Here is a 17,947-nt window from a genome sequence, read left to right as displayed (position 1 = left end):
CAGGGTTTGTCCTAAAATCTCAAAGCCTGAATTATGCAGTTTATGATGCAGTTTAGATTTGTTGACAGAAAAAATCTCCACATCAGAGAAGTCATTAAGGTGCAACAAGGATTTTTTTTTTCTTGATTACTTCTGGGAGGCAGAGTATCAGTAATTCATCTACAATTACTACTGTTGGAATTCTGTTACTGCTGCAGTGACGGACTGGCCGTTTGGAATTTGGGGAAAATGCCAGAAGGGCCGCACTATATGGGCCTACTGATAATAACAAGTTGTCTATGGTTAATTTTGATAAGTCACTTAATGCATGCAGCCACAAATATTTAAGATTGGCCAAAATGTACTGCTACGAGCTACGTGGTATCCATTTCCGCGCAACTCTTTCTACTTCTGTTCTAACTTCCGACTTCCAGGCTTTTTGTAGCTAGATACATAATTTATTGCGTCTAGATATGAATGTGGATAACATTAGAGATAGTGAGCTGCTTGCTAAAGTTACATTTCTAGCAATGAATCAGTGAAAACATGTTTTATTTCTCTGATTAAGAGGCCCTCCCTCTCTTCATTTACTCTCTAGCTTGCTCCACCATACGTGCTTTCAGCAGACATTGAAACTCCTATCTGCCATTTCGACCAGTTAACAGGATCATTTTATTTCTATAGTTTGTAGCCAACTTTACAAGATGACTTCACTATTGGCTGTGAAAACAGGTGACGTCCCCACATTCTAAAACCAGCCTCTGGAGACTTGACAAGCGGAGTCGCAGTGCCACCATCAGCTGGTTTGAGTCGAGCTTAGACGGCCCATTTCACATCGCTGCATCTTTTCTCTGCTACATTCTAAAACAGTTTAATCTCTTCGTGAATCTTTGGTCTGAACTGGGCTTACGATTCACTCAGAGGCAAGAGTTATAGTACGTTCCATTTACCCCGGAACTCGTTAGGCGTAGCTGGGAATGACGCCACACCCGAGTTGAGCATTCCATTTACAATCAGTCAGATTTGTCATTGTGGGTTCTAGTCAGGTTAGCCATTGTTAGCAATAACAGCATAACTCTGTTTTCTGTCCATACAATCAGCGTGACAACATGTACACAGAAGTTGGACAGCAATGTACGACTGATTTAGTGAGACAGTAATAACACAGAATAGCTAATAACTCTAGGTAGCTTTCAGTACTGTTGATGCACAGGGCATCCATGTTGGATTTTGAGCTGGGGGGCCTTGGAGGTTGTCGAGCCCCTTAATCTGAGTTCAGGGTGGCGCGTTTCCGACTTCGAACTCGGAAAATCCGACTTCCGAGTACAAAAGGAACGCACTATTACTAATTTCCAAGCTAAGTTATTGACACAATGTATTCTTTACCCAAAATTCGACTCTGACGATGTGATTGACAAGGTTGTGGAGAAAAGCAAACTCTGCACTATGGCCATGCATTGTTCTTTCCATGTTTTGGTGGAGCAATTGCATTATGTAGGCTAGGCCTAGCACTGTGCTTTAACGTTGCACCTTTGTAGCCTGAATGTGCCTTTAGTGGAGCGTATCATGTCATACCTGGCGATCTCTGCCGACGCTCTCAAATGTTGAATTGTTGTCGGCATGTGTCACCGTAGTGATATTGCTGCGTGTCGTTTTAGTGTGTGAATTTCGGCATTCTGTTCTATGTGTTTTTGCTTTTTACCTCAATGTTTGGGTGGGGTTGGTGTGGTTTGAAAATAGGGCCGGCATGTTGCAAACGGCAGGGTCGTTTTTGATCCCAGTCCGTTACCGGCCACGTGTGTAGCCATGCAAAGGTGGTTTTGGAGTAAAGTCCCTAGGCCTCCTGATAGAATCTGAGATCACTTTGGTGATAAAACCTCTTCCTGTTGAGGAGATTCTTGATCGCTCACATGAATCTCACTGCTCCAAGCTAAAGAACCTTTGAACCCTCAACTCTCTTTGAACATTTTCTGTGGCAACAGTTACAAAAGGTCAGTCTTAGTGTCAAAACTCTTACTGGCCATTTTTTTCATAATAAATTATGCATATATTGTACAAGTATATTGTATTGTATTAGCCAAGAAATGCTTTTATTGTGCTTATTTAATCTCATGTTAAAGCTTGTAGCCTATCAATAAATGTATACTAGTATGCAAGACGTGTGTCAAGTGATTCTGTTACCTAATAGGCCATGCTAGAATGTTGATATAGGCCAAAGTTAGCGATGGGAACATATTGTTCTGCGCGTACAAATTAAGTTTAAAACAGTTTTCTTTAAATTCTCTAATAAAACGTTTATATCTTAATCCTCCAGAGAAGAAGAGGGAGCGACCCCCGTCTCATCCCCTCCTCTTAGAACAACCCGTAAGACATTGGAGTTAAAACCAACTTCTCCCTCTTTTTCTTCCCTATAACTGACAGGGCTTCTCCTGTGAGACGGGAGCTCTGAGTCTAGTCACACAGATAGAGTTCAGCGGAGTGAGACAAAATGTCTCGCACACCCTCATTTTTCTTTTATCCTCCACTGTTTTAAGATGTTGTCGGTGCATTTTTGAGATTCAGTCTGTTTGAAGATTTTCTGTATTTTCAGTGATTTTGCGTCTATTAGCCTAATTCAATAACCTCTGTTTTACAAATCGGAAGTTGTTTTTTTTTCGTTCAAGTGGATCATTTTTGGACGCACCAAACGAACAGTGACTCAGAAGCGAACTGACTTTACCTAGGCTATAAAAGCCTGCTCATCAACTCATCAGCTCTGTCTAAAGCAGGGTCGTAGCAAATCATTCTGGCCCCTGTAGAAAGGCATTCTCTATGGGCCCCTCCCCACATCTACAGCTATTCATTCTAACATCTTTTTGGGCCCTTCTTACATGAGGGCCCTGGGTACTTAGTCACCCAGTCAGGTTATGTTATTCTACTCTATTCTTCAGAATATTTAATTAATGAATCCTTTCCTTTATTGATAAAGTTGTGTCTGTATTTGTTTTCTTCAATAGACTCTGGGTCAATTTGCAGGTGTCAAGAATTTCACCGCATTCAATCTGAGACTGATTAAATGTTATATTGTGATTAAAATCTTATCTGTGATCAATCCATTCACAAGAATTGAGTTTCTTCCACTCCAAAAGGAAGTGGTCCACTATTGAGTCATACATTTGGTTGATAAAACTCATTTTAAAATGAATATTAAAATCTATGAACGTAGTATGATTACACTACAAGTGTACTACTCATTCTAGTCCAAATTAGAATCAAAATCAGAATAGGCCTACTTCATTGATCTCCCTCAGGGAAATTGTTTAGTTGCAGTTGCTCACAGGCAAAAACTAACTAAGAGGTTACTTTTACTTTTTAATAGGCCTACGTATGTAGGCTATCTTTTAACTTGCGTATGTATCTCTATATTGATCAGTGAGAGATGAGGTTATTGAAAATTATCTGGCACAAATACACACTTATACGACTGTATATATAGCATTATACTTATATTACACTATCTACACCATACTCCTCAGTGTTATGACCTGTTTCACAACATTTGCATAAGTATTAACTGATTCTTCATAATATCAACCAGCTGAGGAAATCACAATCAAATTTTCTTCAGAAAAATTTGCCTTTCCACTCTTGAAGCTTCATCTTTTGGGCTAAGAGTGTATGGTATGTGATTAGATGTAGTTTTAACAATAGGTTTATTTGGTTTTAAATTCTAAGAGCAGAAATTACAAGCTTGTTAAGTTAAAGAGATCATTTCGGTTTTGGGAGATGAAGTGGTGCCAAAACTGCACAAGTTAGAGAAAGAAAATAAAAAAGTAGCACAAATGTACAGATACAGATGTGTACATATCCGTTTACTTCATGAAACAGAAGTGCACTATGAATGTATAATAACATCAGCAATGATTGAACAAGATAAAACATTATTCCTCCTGATAGACTTTTCTTTATCTTTATCTTTAACAAAGATGTTCAATATAGCCTGTATTGGCCTACATAGTAAATATACAATATATTCATACATCATAAAATAAAAGTACAATGGGAGATATGTCTACATGTAGAATAAAGGAAGGGTGCAAATTATAAATGATTGTCCGAAATTCTGAAAGAATTCTGACTTTAGACTCGGAATTCTGACTTTAAACTCAGAACTCAAATAATTATTTTTTCACGTGTTGCCCATAGACTGTTAATGTCTGTTAATGTTGCCCTAATCGTCTTCTGCAGGTGCATGGTAGGTGGATCTGTGTCACTGCATGACAAATGTAATTAATTACAGACATAGAAAAATGGAATATTGAAATGGTATGAACTCTATATCTGTAATGGTTTAGGAAACCAGTGTTTAAAAATGATTGTTAGTGTGGTCAACAAGCATTTGAGTTGAACGTTATTTTACGATATACTACCATGTGACTTTAGATCATAGACAGTAAAGTTTAGATTCACAGTTCGCAGTTCTCCTGAATGCAGCACAGTGACGTTCCATAGACGGAGGCGATATTACGAATCCCACTATGGCCACGCCAATAGCGTTCACACACTACTATTGGCCAGGCGTCCATGCTTACATGTACAGGTCCTATCCCCCGACCAATCCCCTAACCCTAACCTTAACCACTCGAGGTGAAATGCCTAACCCCAACCAATAAGGCTGTTTCGTAGGGCGGGTCTTGGCGTGCTTTCCATACCTGACTGTAGATCCCTGGGTCGCATGACTCGCGTCTGCCTCCGGTCAGTTGTCACCAGCTAAAGGTTAGCGGTGTCCCGGCTGTGATGGACCGCTGGAAGGGCAGAGTGGCTTTGGTGACCGGAGCCTCGGTCGGGATAGGGGCGGCCATAGCTAAGGAGCTGGTCCGGTACGGTATGAAGGTAGTGGGCTGTGCCAGGGACGTCGAAAAAATACAGGTTTGCCCTGAACTTAAAAGTTAGTTTCTGGACTGTGTACGTTAACGTTAGCTAGCAGTCAGGGTTAAAAATGATCATGTTACCAGCCAAATGCTTTTGAACATGTAACGTTAGCTAACGTTACTATCTATTTGGCTGGTGGACGAAAAAGTTCATTTTTAACCCTAAAAGAAGTCCACCTGAGGCAAAAAGAACAAACCAATGTGACACAGCCAGAGAAGATAACCGTAAGGTTGCTACCGTTAGCTACATAAACTGCCAAAGCCTTTGTCGATTAAATAAATGTTAAAGTAAAAGTTAGAGATAACGTTAACTGAAAGTAACGTTAAAGGTGCTCTAAGTGATGTGACGCGTATTTTAGGCTACAACATTTTTCAGCTAGCTGCCTGTCCCCTGAACACACTGTAAAAAACGCTGTCTCTGAAGACAGCCCAGGCTCCACAAATGGCAACAAAAACAAACCGCGCCAACCTGCCCCACGAACCATAACAAACAGTGTTCTCAACCAACCTCTTCTTGTCAGTTATTGGCTGGAACACTGTTTGTTATGGTTTTTGGGGCAGGTTGGCACAGTTTGTTTTTGTTGCTGGTTGTGGAGCCTGGGCTGTCTACAGAGACTGCGTTATTTTACAGTGTGTTCAGGGGACAGGCAGCTAGCGGATAGTGAGGAGAAGTTTGCTGTATGTGACAAAAAATGTTGTAGCCTAAAAAACACGTCACATCACTTAGAGCACCTTTAACTGCTTGTCGTAGAAAATGCACTCTCACAGCTAGCTAATTGGCTAACGTGAATTAAAGCATATTCAAGCTGTTTTTGTTGGCTGCAAAAAACACAAAGGGCTTTTCTTTTCCTGTAAGTTACACATAAACTTGTTATAATGACTGTTTGTTATCTGGATTTCACAATAATATACGATAATAACGTTACATCATCCATCAATCAATATATACTAGTTAATAGTTAATACATGGTTTCTTCCAGTGTTTTACAGCTAACATCATAAAAGTTGAATGAAATAAAACATTAACCTTTATAAGCAAAGGGGCAGAGGTGCCATTCCACACAGAAAATGTCATACATTGAATGAGTGTGGCTTTTGTTCATGCTGTATTATTCTAGTTTAATCAATCAATTGACTCATGTTTCCCTGAAGCAGTTATTAGTGTATTTACCAAATTAAGGACTTTAAAGAATACAAAAGTGTAACAATAAGTAATAGCGATCATAAAAAGGCCCCTATTGAAATTAGAGTTGTTCTGATACCGATACTGGTATCGGTATCGGCTCCGATACTGCCTAAAACGCTGGTATCGGTATCGGGGGAAGTACTGGAGTTTATGCACGATCCGATACCACGTAGTAAAGCCCTAAAGAAAATCTACGTTAAAGTAGTTTATTTATGTTCTTTTTCCGTTACAATTGACTGTCAAACTGGATAGTAAAAGAAAGTTCTGTGGCATTCATTGTTTGTGTTTTTTCATGTTTCACAAAGAGTTTAACCTGAGCCAGACCGACAACAAAGATAGAAATCATATCACATCCATACAGGGATAGCAGTATACAGTTGTTAAAACATAATAAAATATATGACACACTGGTATCGGATCGGTACTCGGTATCGGCTGATACGCAATTTCAGGTATCGGAATCGGTATCGGGAAGCAAAAAATGGTATCAGACCATCTCTAATTCAAATGATCCAAAAGCTAGCATACTAAGATTGTATTTACAATGTTTTCTTGCTGTTGCCTTAGATGTGAAAGGCTTTGCCCTAATCTACAGATTTACAGTATTTTTGTTGATGTCAAAATAAAACCTCTGAATGGATGGTGGGGTGGATTGTGTTAGACAGAACTGAGTTAACAATGCACCTGATTTTCTGACATCTTTTTCATTTTTGATTACAGAAATTGGCAGATGAGTGTCAAAGTACAGGCCACAGTGGTGTGTTGGTACCTTTCAAGTGTGACTTGAACAACGAGGAAGAGATTCTGTCCATGTTCGCTGCCATCAAAGCGCAGCACAAAGGGGTGGATGTGTGCATCAACAACGCTGGCTTGGCTCATCCAGAGTCACTGTTAAATGGCAACACCAGTGGCTGGAAGAACATGCTGGATGTAAGAGCTTTGTGTTTTATTTTAAAAAGGAAATATAATATATAATGAAAAAGCACAGTTGTAAATTCATTTAGCTGCTTTTGTGTCTGGGTCCTCCTGCTATTGTAAATGGGGGCTCACTGTCATGGTTTACTGGGACAATTGAATAGAGGAGAGTTATTAGTAACACGTGTGCTTATTAGGGCTGGGCAATATATCCATATTACATCGATATCGTGATATGAGACTAGATATCGTCTTAGATTTTGGATATCATAATATGGCATATGTGGTGTCTTTTCCTGGTTTTAAAGGCTACATTGCAGTAAAGTGATGTCATTTTCTGAACTTACCAGACTGTTGTAATTGTTCTATTATTTGCCTTTACCCACTTAGTCATTATATCCACATTACTGATGATTTTTTATCTAAAATCTTACTGTGTAAATATTTTGTGAAAGCACCAATAGTCAGCACTACAATATCGTTGCGGTATCGACATCGAGGTATTTGGTCAAAAATATTGTGATATTTGATTTTCTCCATATTGCCCAGCCCTAGTGCTTATCATATTAGACAAGTCAAAAATAGTGAAACATGACATTACTTTAGATCAGTGAAGCTTCTTAAGGGTATCAAGCAGATCTTAAGGGAAACATTGAGTCCAGTATGAACTAAAAATAAGGAAAAGTCTGATTAAGTTATCTTTGTGTGCATGAAGGGAAATTCCAATGCCATTTTTTTCCCACCATCAGATTACAGGCCTACATTTCCTGGAAGGTATTAATATATATTTTTTATTATGTGTCTTGTAGATAAACGTTCTTGCATTGTGTATATGCACACGTGAAGCATATCAGTCAATGAAAGAAAGAAGTGTTGACGATGGGCACATCATAAACATAAACAGGTACAGTTTTATTTACTGATGATGCGCAATAATGGTCATGCTTGTGAAGCTCAGTTCAGTTTGACTGTAAAATATTGAATATCATCATCAACATGTGAGTCCTGAACCCTAAGGGGACGTCTTCAAATTTCCCATTCTGACCAACCAACAATCAGAAACCTAAAGTTATTCAGTTAACTATCAAATAAGACAAATGAAAGTTGCAAATCCAGATGCTCATAGTAGGAAAAGTTTGGCATTTTGCTTGAAAAATTGCTCAAACTATAATTTTCATGCATACATTTATCAAATGTGGTGTTCAAAGAATAACTGGCAATTACAATTTCAGAGATCTTTCAAAATTCACAAGTACTAGGGACTGAGATCATATTAATGCATTTAGTTAAATGCTGGGGTCTGTTTCAGAAAGCAGGTTTTGTGAAAAAGTTAACCTTGAGATGAGGGAAAGGGAGGTAAATCAAACCTGAGAGAGAGGGGGAGCTCCAGCACGTTTCAGAAAGAGTGGGAACTTAACCTCAGAGTCAGTTACTATGGGAACTTAACCTCAGAGTGTGTTACTATGGGAACTTAAACTCAGAGTCAGTTACTATGGGAACTGAGCGCGTGAACCTAACCTGGTCTGGAGTAGAGCCCTGCGCGGGACTGTTTTCTTCATCCCGCTCCCGCCGAATTTCTGACCATTACCGCCCGCACCCACAACGTGTGTTACACTCCCACCCGCAAAACTCTGAGAATTTATGCCCGCACAATAATAGAGATGCATTGAGTTTGTGTCTTCTCCCGTCCCGCATGAGAAAACACATCATTTTTCAAAATGTATTATTTTATTAATAATAACTTAGTTTTATCCAAAACTTTGCACAGTCACACGGCACATACAAAAACACTGCTTTGCAAAAAATACAATGATAAACCACATGAAAAACAGCAGTTTTAAAATTATTAGTCATGGCCAGATGTCGCAGGTATTCTGTTTGAAAAAATAAGAATAAAAACCATCAAACTTAGGCAGCTCAATAACACTGGCTTCATCACGCCTTTTATGTAGGACCTAATTAACAAATAGCAACGAGAGTAGGCTGTGAGTGGCTCAAAAAATAACACTAATAAATAACATAAAATAAACAAAGTTAACGAATGAAACTAATACATTTAACAAATTAATCACTTGGCCATAATATTGCTGTGGAGGAAGAGAATGTTGCTGACCGACTGCGGTCCCAATCCCGTGGGTCTCTCTTCCAAGATGCGCCCACAGACGCTAAAGGCCCACTCTGAAGGTGCACTGGATGCAGGGATACTGGAGATGAAACGCGCCAGCTTTGATAGCGCTGAGAAGCGCTCTTTGTTGAACTTCCACCATTGAAGCACGTTGTCTGGGTCTGGGTTATCAGAGAGCCGGGAGCTGAGATATTCAGCCATTTCATCGTCGACCGGCTTTGGCACTGAAGCAAAGGATGCATTGTCTTCCCAGTCTGCGAATCGGTCTGTGCTTTGCTTTTTGGCTGGTGGCTCATCCTCTGCTGTGGCCGGGACCAGGTCAAACTGCATCTTCTGAATAATTTCCTTTGCGCCTTTGGATAGGATTATATAAATGAATATGTATTTATAAAATAGCTCATGCGGTTATTAATTTAGCTATATATAGGTTACTTATAATTTTTATTCATTGTCTTTTATCTCCGTTTCTATTTTATGACTGCATTTCACTTTGTAATTGCACTGTGTATTTTCAGCTGGGAGTGGAGTTGTCGGACTCTAAGTCATTAGTAGCAATCTTGAATAACTTAAGGAACGCAACTACTGTTTTCAAAGTGTTTGCATTGATCTGCGCAATTCTTTCATACTGGTTATTGCTCAGCAGTAAAGTGGAGATCTCCTCATGCTGTTACAGTATGGAATCCAGCATATCATAATTTGAATTCCATCTTGTCTCAATGGATTGCTTGAGGGATTTCTTCAAGCTGTTTTGCAGACCTGAATGTTTGAAATATTTCAAATTTGTTTTTGCATTGGTCAACAGTTCAGACAGCTCAGTATTGTCAGCCAACACGCCTGATGCAAATGTACTTGACAGGGTGACGTTCAGGATGTGCGCGTTGCAGTTCAGCCTGGTGTATCCACGCAGGGCAGCGACTATGTTGGCTCCACGGTCAGTAACAAACACAACACGGCCAGATAGAAGTGATGCATCTATTCCAAATTCACAGAGTTTCTGGAACAGCAGGCTCCTGATATTCTCCCCTGTTTTTGATACACCACTCTCGAAAGGAGCCGCGAATAACACCCTGGAAACAAGGTCAAAGTTGTTGTTTGTGTAATGGATGGTGCCAGATATGTATGAAGTTTTATGGTAATCCTCTTTCCATATATCTGTTGTGATGGCACATCCATATGTTTCGATTATGGGCTTTATCTCCGCTGCCACTGACGCCTGCAGTGCTTGTGCTCGCCCCTTGACATGTCTGGATAGTGATTGGATGAGGTAAAACATCTTTTACATCAAATTTGCCATATTTAGTGGCGACATTAACAAAGTGTTGCGATATGTCAACAAAGCCTTTCCCAGCGACGAAGTCATATGGCCGTATGTCTAGACAGCACATTTCCACACATTTCTCAGTAGTTTCTTGTTTAATGTGTGTAGGGAGATGTTGTTTATCCTTGAAAAGAAGCTTACTTTGACCGGGAAGAACAGAGCAGGTGTGTCGCCTCCCAGAGGTGCCGGATTTGTGTCCGTTGTAGACGGTTTTTTTTTGTACTTTTGCACGTTTGTCACAACAAACAAAGTCCAGTTCGTTGCCATCTTTGTCACAAACAATTGAGAAACTTCTCCAAATGTCAGACTTGCCTTGCTTTGTTTTTGTATTGTAAAGACCTCGTTTGAGGTTCTTTTCCACATAATTTACTGACTCCATCCTGTTGCTAAGCTACATCCCGATCCCGCAGTGTTTTTTTTAGCCGCCCGTTCCCGCCCGCAGCAAAGTTCAAACCGCCCGCTCCCACGAGATTTCAGATTCAGATTCAGATTCACTTTATTAGCCATTTGCAGTGTAACCTGCATTGGAAAAAAATTTGCAAGTAGCTCAAAGTGCAAAGTCAACACATCAGAGGACACAACATCAAAACAGACAAACAAAGCCACATGAAGCCTCAATATTAAAAATGCTCAATATAAAAATGCTGTACAATGAAATCCATACATAAATTTAAAGTGCCTAGTTTAAGATGCTTTGTTCAAAGCAATCACAGCTTGTGGAAAGAAACTGTGTAAATGGCGATCAGTAGAACATTTGGCAGAACGATACCTTCTCCCTGAGGGAAGCATCTCAAAGAAAGCCCCTGCTGGATGGCCTGAGGCATCATTAGCCAGTTGTAAAGCTCGATTCAAGAGTCTAGCTTTATATGTGAACTCCAGGAGCGGAAAAGTGCAGCCAATAATTCTGCTGGCTGAGCGAACCACTTTATTCAAAGCCTTCTTCTCTTTTTGAGTGAGATTACCAAACCACACAGTAATACAACTGGTTAGGACACTCTCAATTTCACAATAGTAAAAATTCAATAAAATCTTAGTATTTTGAGTAAACTCTCGAAGCCTACGTAAAAAGAAAAGGCGCTGTCTCGCTTTCTTAGCAATATTAGTCGTATTAGATCTCCAATTCAAATCATGAGAAAGAGTCACACCCAAAAATTTGCGTTGGGACCTGGCGGGACCCAATCCCAATGCAGCCCTCTAGTCTGGAGCAGGTTTTCTTCTCTCTGTCTCCTCCCTCTGACACAGCGCTCTTTCATTTCCTTGTTCATTCATTCAAGCGCCATCAGAGGACTGTGACTCGCTCTGAAACGTTCCCTGGACACAAACCAGTGAGAGCCATTAAAAAGAAATAAATGATTATACATTTTAATTCTCTTAATGACATGGTGCTGCAGCCTCAGAATGGGATTAGTAGCTTACTTTTTTGCCCGCAGGATTGCACCTAAATGAAATTATAGGTGTAATACCATTCCAATTTTCACCAGTAATATTATAGGCTACCTGTGATTAAATATGAAATTAATACACTATATTAGAGCTTATGCATTGACTCGAGCAGCAATTTTCTCCCACACCAATTCTCTCTCTTTTGCAGCAACCGTGTTGCTTCTTTTAAACAAAATATATATTCAAACTCGCTGTATGTGCGCATGAGTAGTTCCAGTTCCAGAGGGGTAAAGTATGTCGACCAGTTTGTTTATGGTTGTTACCATGGTGAATCGTAGTATCATGGCTCCATTCATGCTGCCTTTTTATAGTGGTGGTGCACGTGCTTAATGGTGCGTTCTTTTTGTCCACCGAAGTCGATCTACGAGTCGTTTTCCGGAGTTACGAACCGGAAGTTGCAAAAAGAACGCCCCCGAGGTCGTATATATACGACTCGTCAAGTCGTCTGAACTCAGAGGACCCCGAGTTCACTTTCAAAGATGGCTACGTCGTGCATCACATGTAGAAAACATTGTGGTTTTCTACAATTTTAATTTTAACTCAATTGTAACCAAATGAAGAAGTCGTACACATAGCGCTGTATACTGCTACCTATAGGCATGTCTCTACAGTCTTATTAGGAGTTAAATAACGCCTAATAAGTTATTTTGTAGCTCGTGCAGCTGAAATTGGCTAGAGACGCTCGGTTGCTATATGACAACAATGGCTTTAAGCCGAGTCTTGAGCAGAAAGCAGAGCAGTAGCCTAACGTTAACGTTAATCAAAACGTAATTTTCATGTATCAAACTGTGAAATATATTTATGTAATATGTCAATAACTGGGTGAATAGAATCCTAAATGTTACTAAAAATGTTACAAAAATCCATCTTTTCTCCGACTCGTAGTATTGTGTGACAAAAAGAACGCAACAACCCGCGGTTATTCGTTTTCCGACATGGATGTCACGTCACACTCGAGCTACTAGTCGCGATTACAAGACAAAAAGAATGCACCATTACTCTGAGGCAACCTACTCTGAGTTGATTGAACCAACTCAAATCAGCTGTTCTGGAACCAAAAACTCATTCCATCTCAGGGTAAATCTACTCAGAGATCAGGGTCAGACTCCGAGTTTGTTACACCTCCTTCCTTAAACGGGCCCATGGTGCTGACCTGGTTAATTTTTCCTACAACTCCTAACATCTTCTTCTTCTGTTGCAGCATGAGTGGACATCGTGTAGTACCCAGTACTGATGTACATTTCTACAGCTCCACCAAGTACGCTGTAACGGCCCTGACCGAGGGTCTGAGACAGGAGCTGCGAGAGGCCAAAACCCACATCAGAGCCACAGTGAGAGATACTAAAACATATTTACACTTTACTCAACACATTCATGCATTTAAGATGTCCAAAGCCAAGCTCAACTTTAAATTACATAATTAGCATAATTAACATTTACTAATAATAATATTAACTTTATTTATAAAGCACCTTTACAAAGTTCTTTGACAGGCAAAGCAAGGCAAAAGCAGGATACCCAGAGGTCAATAAAAGAACAAAGAGCTAAACAGTAGAGCCAAATATTAACAAGACAAAACTGGGTGAGTAAAAACAAGAAGACAAAAGACGCAAAACATAGTAGTGAGAAGACAATAAAATATATATATATATATATATATATATATATAAGCAATAAAATAAAAAGAGACAATAAAAAGAAACAATAAAAATAGATCACATTAAGCAAGTCTATAAAAATGGGTTTTGAGAAGTGATTTAAAAGAGTTCACTGATTCTGCGAGCCTTATCTTCGCGGGCAGGTCATTCCAAAGTCGAGTCACCCTGAGGGCAAAAGGAGCGGTCACCTCAGATTTAAGCCTCGACTTTGGAACGGCCAGAAGGGCCCCACCTGAGGAGCTAAGCCTGCGGGTCAACATCTGCAGGACCAATAGGCTCAAAAAGTCATGTATCCCACCTTCCATTGGGCTTTTAAACAACATTAGGTAGTTTTATTTATTTACATGTTGATGTTCATATCATGCTGAATTTGTTTTTAGTATGTTTTACTGTCTCTCTGTGTTTTTGTGATTCTTACGTTGCTTGTCTGGTGTGTGGCACTGCTGACTGTAAATCAAATTGCCCCTTGGGGATAATAAAGTTTCCTTGATCCACCTCTGCTATGGAACTAAGAGGCAGACCCAGACGAGCTTTAAAAGTGAAATCTTCAAAATCAATTCTGAGTCAACATTCTTTTATTATAAGACAAATGTTCAGTATTTCATTAAGTTTTCTCATTTCTGATAGTCCACTCTTGTTGCAGTGTATTTCCCCTGGTGTAGTAGAGACAGAATTTGCTCCTCGGCTCTACAGAGACAATGCTGATAAAGCTGCTGCTTCATACTCTAAATTTAAGGTAAAAATATTATTCCTACATTTCCAGTATTATGGTTATAATTAGTAGCATATTATTCACTTTTCACCTCTCCTACAGCCTTTGGAAGCAATAGATGTTGCTAATTCGGTTACTTACGTCCTAAGTGCCCCTCCCCATGTCCAGGTATGTGATTTTATGTGCAAATTTTAGTGCTTTCTACAGTGACTGATGACACATGTTTTCAACCTTTGCTCCTTCACTGTTGATATCTCATTGGTTTACCCATAATGAGATAACCATCACGTCTTTTCTTTCAGATTGGGGACGTTCAGATGCGACCTGTGGAGCAGGTGTTGTAGTTCTGCACCATACAGACACATTCTTCCTTCAACTGGTTTACTACAATGACTTTATCTGATCATGGAATAACTTTGGTATTTTGTACTATAACTTTGCACTTAAATAATTAAAAGTCGATTTTGAAGATATTTGTTGCACTTCAACTTAATTATTATACAGAAGGAAATTAGATTTGTAGCTCGGCAAGAACCATTTGGACCACAGGGATTGACAGCAGGGTCCGCTAAGGGGACTGCCATTGGTGTCCAATTGTTGTCAGAAAGAATACAAAGAATATGAAAATATATATTTAAAGATCTTTTACATTTCTATCAGTAAAATATCCAGGAGAAAATCTTTACATCATCCAAAAAATATTAGTAAATAATCCAACAAAATTGTTTGTGAAATATTAAGAACAAAACAAATCTGTAATATCTCCCCCCAAAAACTCTAAAATATCTTAACAAAATGTAGTAAAATATATTACTAAAATATGTGAAAATGATCGCATATGTCTCCGCTTTATTTTTAGTTTAGGGTAAATTAGCAAATGTTAGCATGCTAGCACCCTAAACAAAGATTGTGACCATGGTAAATTACACTTGCTTCTCATCAGCATGTTAGCACTGTGATTGTGAGCATGTTGCCATACTGATGTTATTGTTTAGCTTACAGTACTTCTGTGCTCATTCACAACCTCACAGAGCAGCTAGCAGCTGTAGACTCTCAGTTACTCAATAAATGAATGATTCACGGAATATCTGCCTCTATCATTTTGTCTCACCTCTATACATGCAAATATTTTTCAGTTCCATTTCTGCATTCATTCAGTATCATCAAACACACAGTATGGCCATATACTGCATAACTCCATCCAGACAGGTGTGGTCTATGCATTAGATAATCTCTCCTGTAGATAAGGGACTTCCTTCCAATAACAGTCTTAAGGTTGGGTGGTACTATCAATATAATGTACTGATTGTTTTTAGCTTGTGTCTATGAAAACAGTTTCTACAAGACTTTGACCATTTTCATGTTTGCTAAGTTAGATAACCTGCGGTGATACTGGAGGTGTCCTTGGGGCAGGGCTCTCACTTATCGGCATTCAGGAAATACTTCAGTTTGGTGAGGTGAGGCCTCTCTTACACAATTTATACTTTTTTACAAATGCTTTTACAGTTGTTTTTTTCTCTGCATGGTTAGTATTGTCACAAAAAGTCCATAAACTTCAGGAAACATAACTTCCTAAACATCATCAAAACAAGGCTTCACAAACCAACTAGGCTGAAATTGGAACCAACATTAGTATATACTTGAGGTATTTGTACTTGACTTGACTATATTGATTTGATGCTACTTTATACTTAATGCATTTCAGACAAACATTTTTGCTTTGCTTAACAACTTGTTGCTCCACTGTATGTTGATAAATCTGTATTAGTGTTACAGGAGAGTCATGTCATAACCATATCTTGATGTGAGGATGCATAGTGTCTGAGATTTACTGAGATGTACTTTGATGTAGATTTAATGTTGTCTTCCGGTTTGTTTCATCAGTCATCATGGATGGTAATGGTAAACATTGGAAGAAACTCAAATGGGGAGGAAGTTGCAGAGTTACACAAATATATGTGGTTGTTAGCTGAATGTCTACTCTCATTCCTGTAAAGTTTTTATTGTACAGGTATAGTATAACAGATGCCAGTGAGAGACATCTACACCTTCTTCCCAGAGCTTTCCAGGAGACATGAGAGTTGTGGCATACAGTGGAGACACTGAAGAAGAATCCTGGAACACGCACAAGGAGAAAGAGGTCAGACTATGCAAGACATTTTTAACTTTTTGAGAAATAAAAAGCCACTAGTTCCAGTCCTGGGGGACCATATGAACTACTGTATTACTCAGGGATTAAAGTATTCCGTCGCCGTGCTGGATCTCCGGTGTGCGGCCGTGAGAAAAAAAAAAAAAAAAAAAAAACTTTAATGCAGTTTAATATTTTCGAGTCAATTGATTTCACATAGCCTACCAATCATATAAGAGGAACGCAGCTCTAACTAACACAGGGTTGAAAGTAATCGGGCCTGGTGCCGGATTTCTGGCATATGAATATTTTAGAAAAATAAATAAATTAAAAAGTCCACACGGGATTTGTTTTGATGCGCTGGGTTTAATAAATCATCGAACTTCCACCTACCAATGAAATGAGTTCTAGCCAATCAGATGCAAAGTAGGGCGGGTCTTTGCCGAAAAGTGAGAGTGCGGTGTGGTCTCCTGGTAACGCGGCTAAAAAAATGGATGTATCCATCCATCCATCCATCCATCCATCTTCGTCCGCTTATCCGGTGTCGGGTCGCGGGGGGAGCAGCTCCAGCAGGGGACCCCAAACTTCCCTTTCCCGAGCAACATTAACCAGCTCCGACTGGGGATCGAGGCGTTCCCAGGCCAGGTTGGAGATATAATCCCTCCACCTAGTCCTGGGTCTTCCCCGAGGCCTCCTCCCAGCTGGACCTCCCTCCACCTAGTCCTGGGTCTTCCCCGAGGCCTCCTCCCAGCTGGACGTGCCTGAAACACCTCCCTAGGGAGGCGCCCAGGGGGCATCCTTACCAGATGCCCGAACCACCTCAACTGGCTCCTTTCGATGCAAAGGAGCAGCGGCTCTACTCCGAGCTCCTCACGGATGACTGAGCTTCTCATCCTATTTCTAAGGGAGACGCCAGCCACCCTCCTGAGGAAACCCATTTCGGCCGCTTGTACCCTGGATCTCGTTCTTTCGGTCATGACCCAGCCTTCATGACCATAGGTGAGGGTAGGAACGAAAACTGACCGGTAGATCGAGAGCTTTGCCTTCTGGCTCAGCTCTCTTTTCGTCACAACGGTGCGATAGATTGAATGTAATACCGCACCCGCTGCGCCGATTCCCCGACCAATCTCCCGCTCCATTGTCCCCTCACTCGCGAACAAAACCCCAAGGTACTTGAACTCCTTCACTTGGGGTAAGGACTCATTCCCTACCTGGAGAAGGCATTCCATCGGTTTCCTGCTGAGAACCATGGCCTCCGATTTAGAGGTGCTGATCCTCATCCCAACCGCTTCACACTCGGTTGCGAACCGATCCAGTGAGTGCTGAAGGTCACAGGCCGATGATGCCATCAGGACCACATCATCTGCAAAGAGCAGCGATGAGATCCCCAGCCCACCGAACTGCAACCCCTCCCCACCCCGACTACGCCTCGATATCCTGTCCATAAATATTACAAACAGGATTGGTGACAAAGCGCAGCCCTGGCGGAGGCCAACCCTCACCTGAAACGAGTCCGACTTACTGCCAAGAACCCGGACACAGCTCTCACTTTGGTCGTACAGAAATTGGATGG

General features: G+C 40.3%; 1 protein-coding gene across 2 annotated transcripts; it reads left to right on the top strand.

Moving 5' to 3' along the window:
• The first annotated feature begins 4,585 nt into the window (after positions 1-4,585).
• Positions 4,586-14,719, top strand: LOC114553336 (dehydrogenase/reductase SDR family member 11). 2 transcript variants are annotated; one of them, XM_028574580.1, is made up of 8 exons: positions 4,586-4,887; positions 6,796-7,005; positions 7,800-7,894; positions 9,972-10,046; positions 13,078-13,207; positions 14,178-14,270; positions 14,349-14,414; positions 14,549-14,719. In XM_028574580.1, the coding sequence occupies exons 1-8, from the start codon at positions 4,756-4,758 to the stop codon at positions 14,588-14,590; spliced, it is 843 nt and encodes a 280-aa protein (XP_028430381.1). In that variant the 5' UTR covers positions 4,586-4,755; the 3' UTR covers positions 14,591-14,719. The 2 variants fall into 2 exon arrangements, with proteins under 2 accessions (XP_028430381.1, XP_028430382.1); XM_028574581.1 differs by lacking the exon at positions 9,972-10,046.
• The last annotated feature ends 3,228 nt before the right edge of the window (positions 14,720-17,947 follow it).

Source organism: Perca flavescens, chromosome 3 (assembly GCF_004354835.1).
Source record: "Perca flavescens isolate YP-PL-M2 chromosome 3, PFLA_1.0, whole genome shotgun sequence".
Taxonomy (NCBI): domain Eukaryota; kingdom Metazoa; phylum Chordata; class Actinopteri; order Perciformes; family Percidae; genus Perca; species Perca flavescens.
The sequence above is the reverse complement of the archived record's forward strand: the minus strand, read 5'-3'. Positions and strand labels throughout refer to the sequence as shown.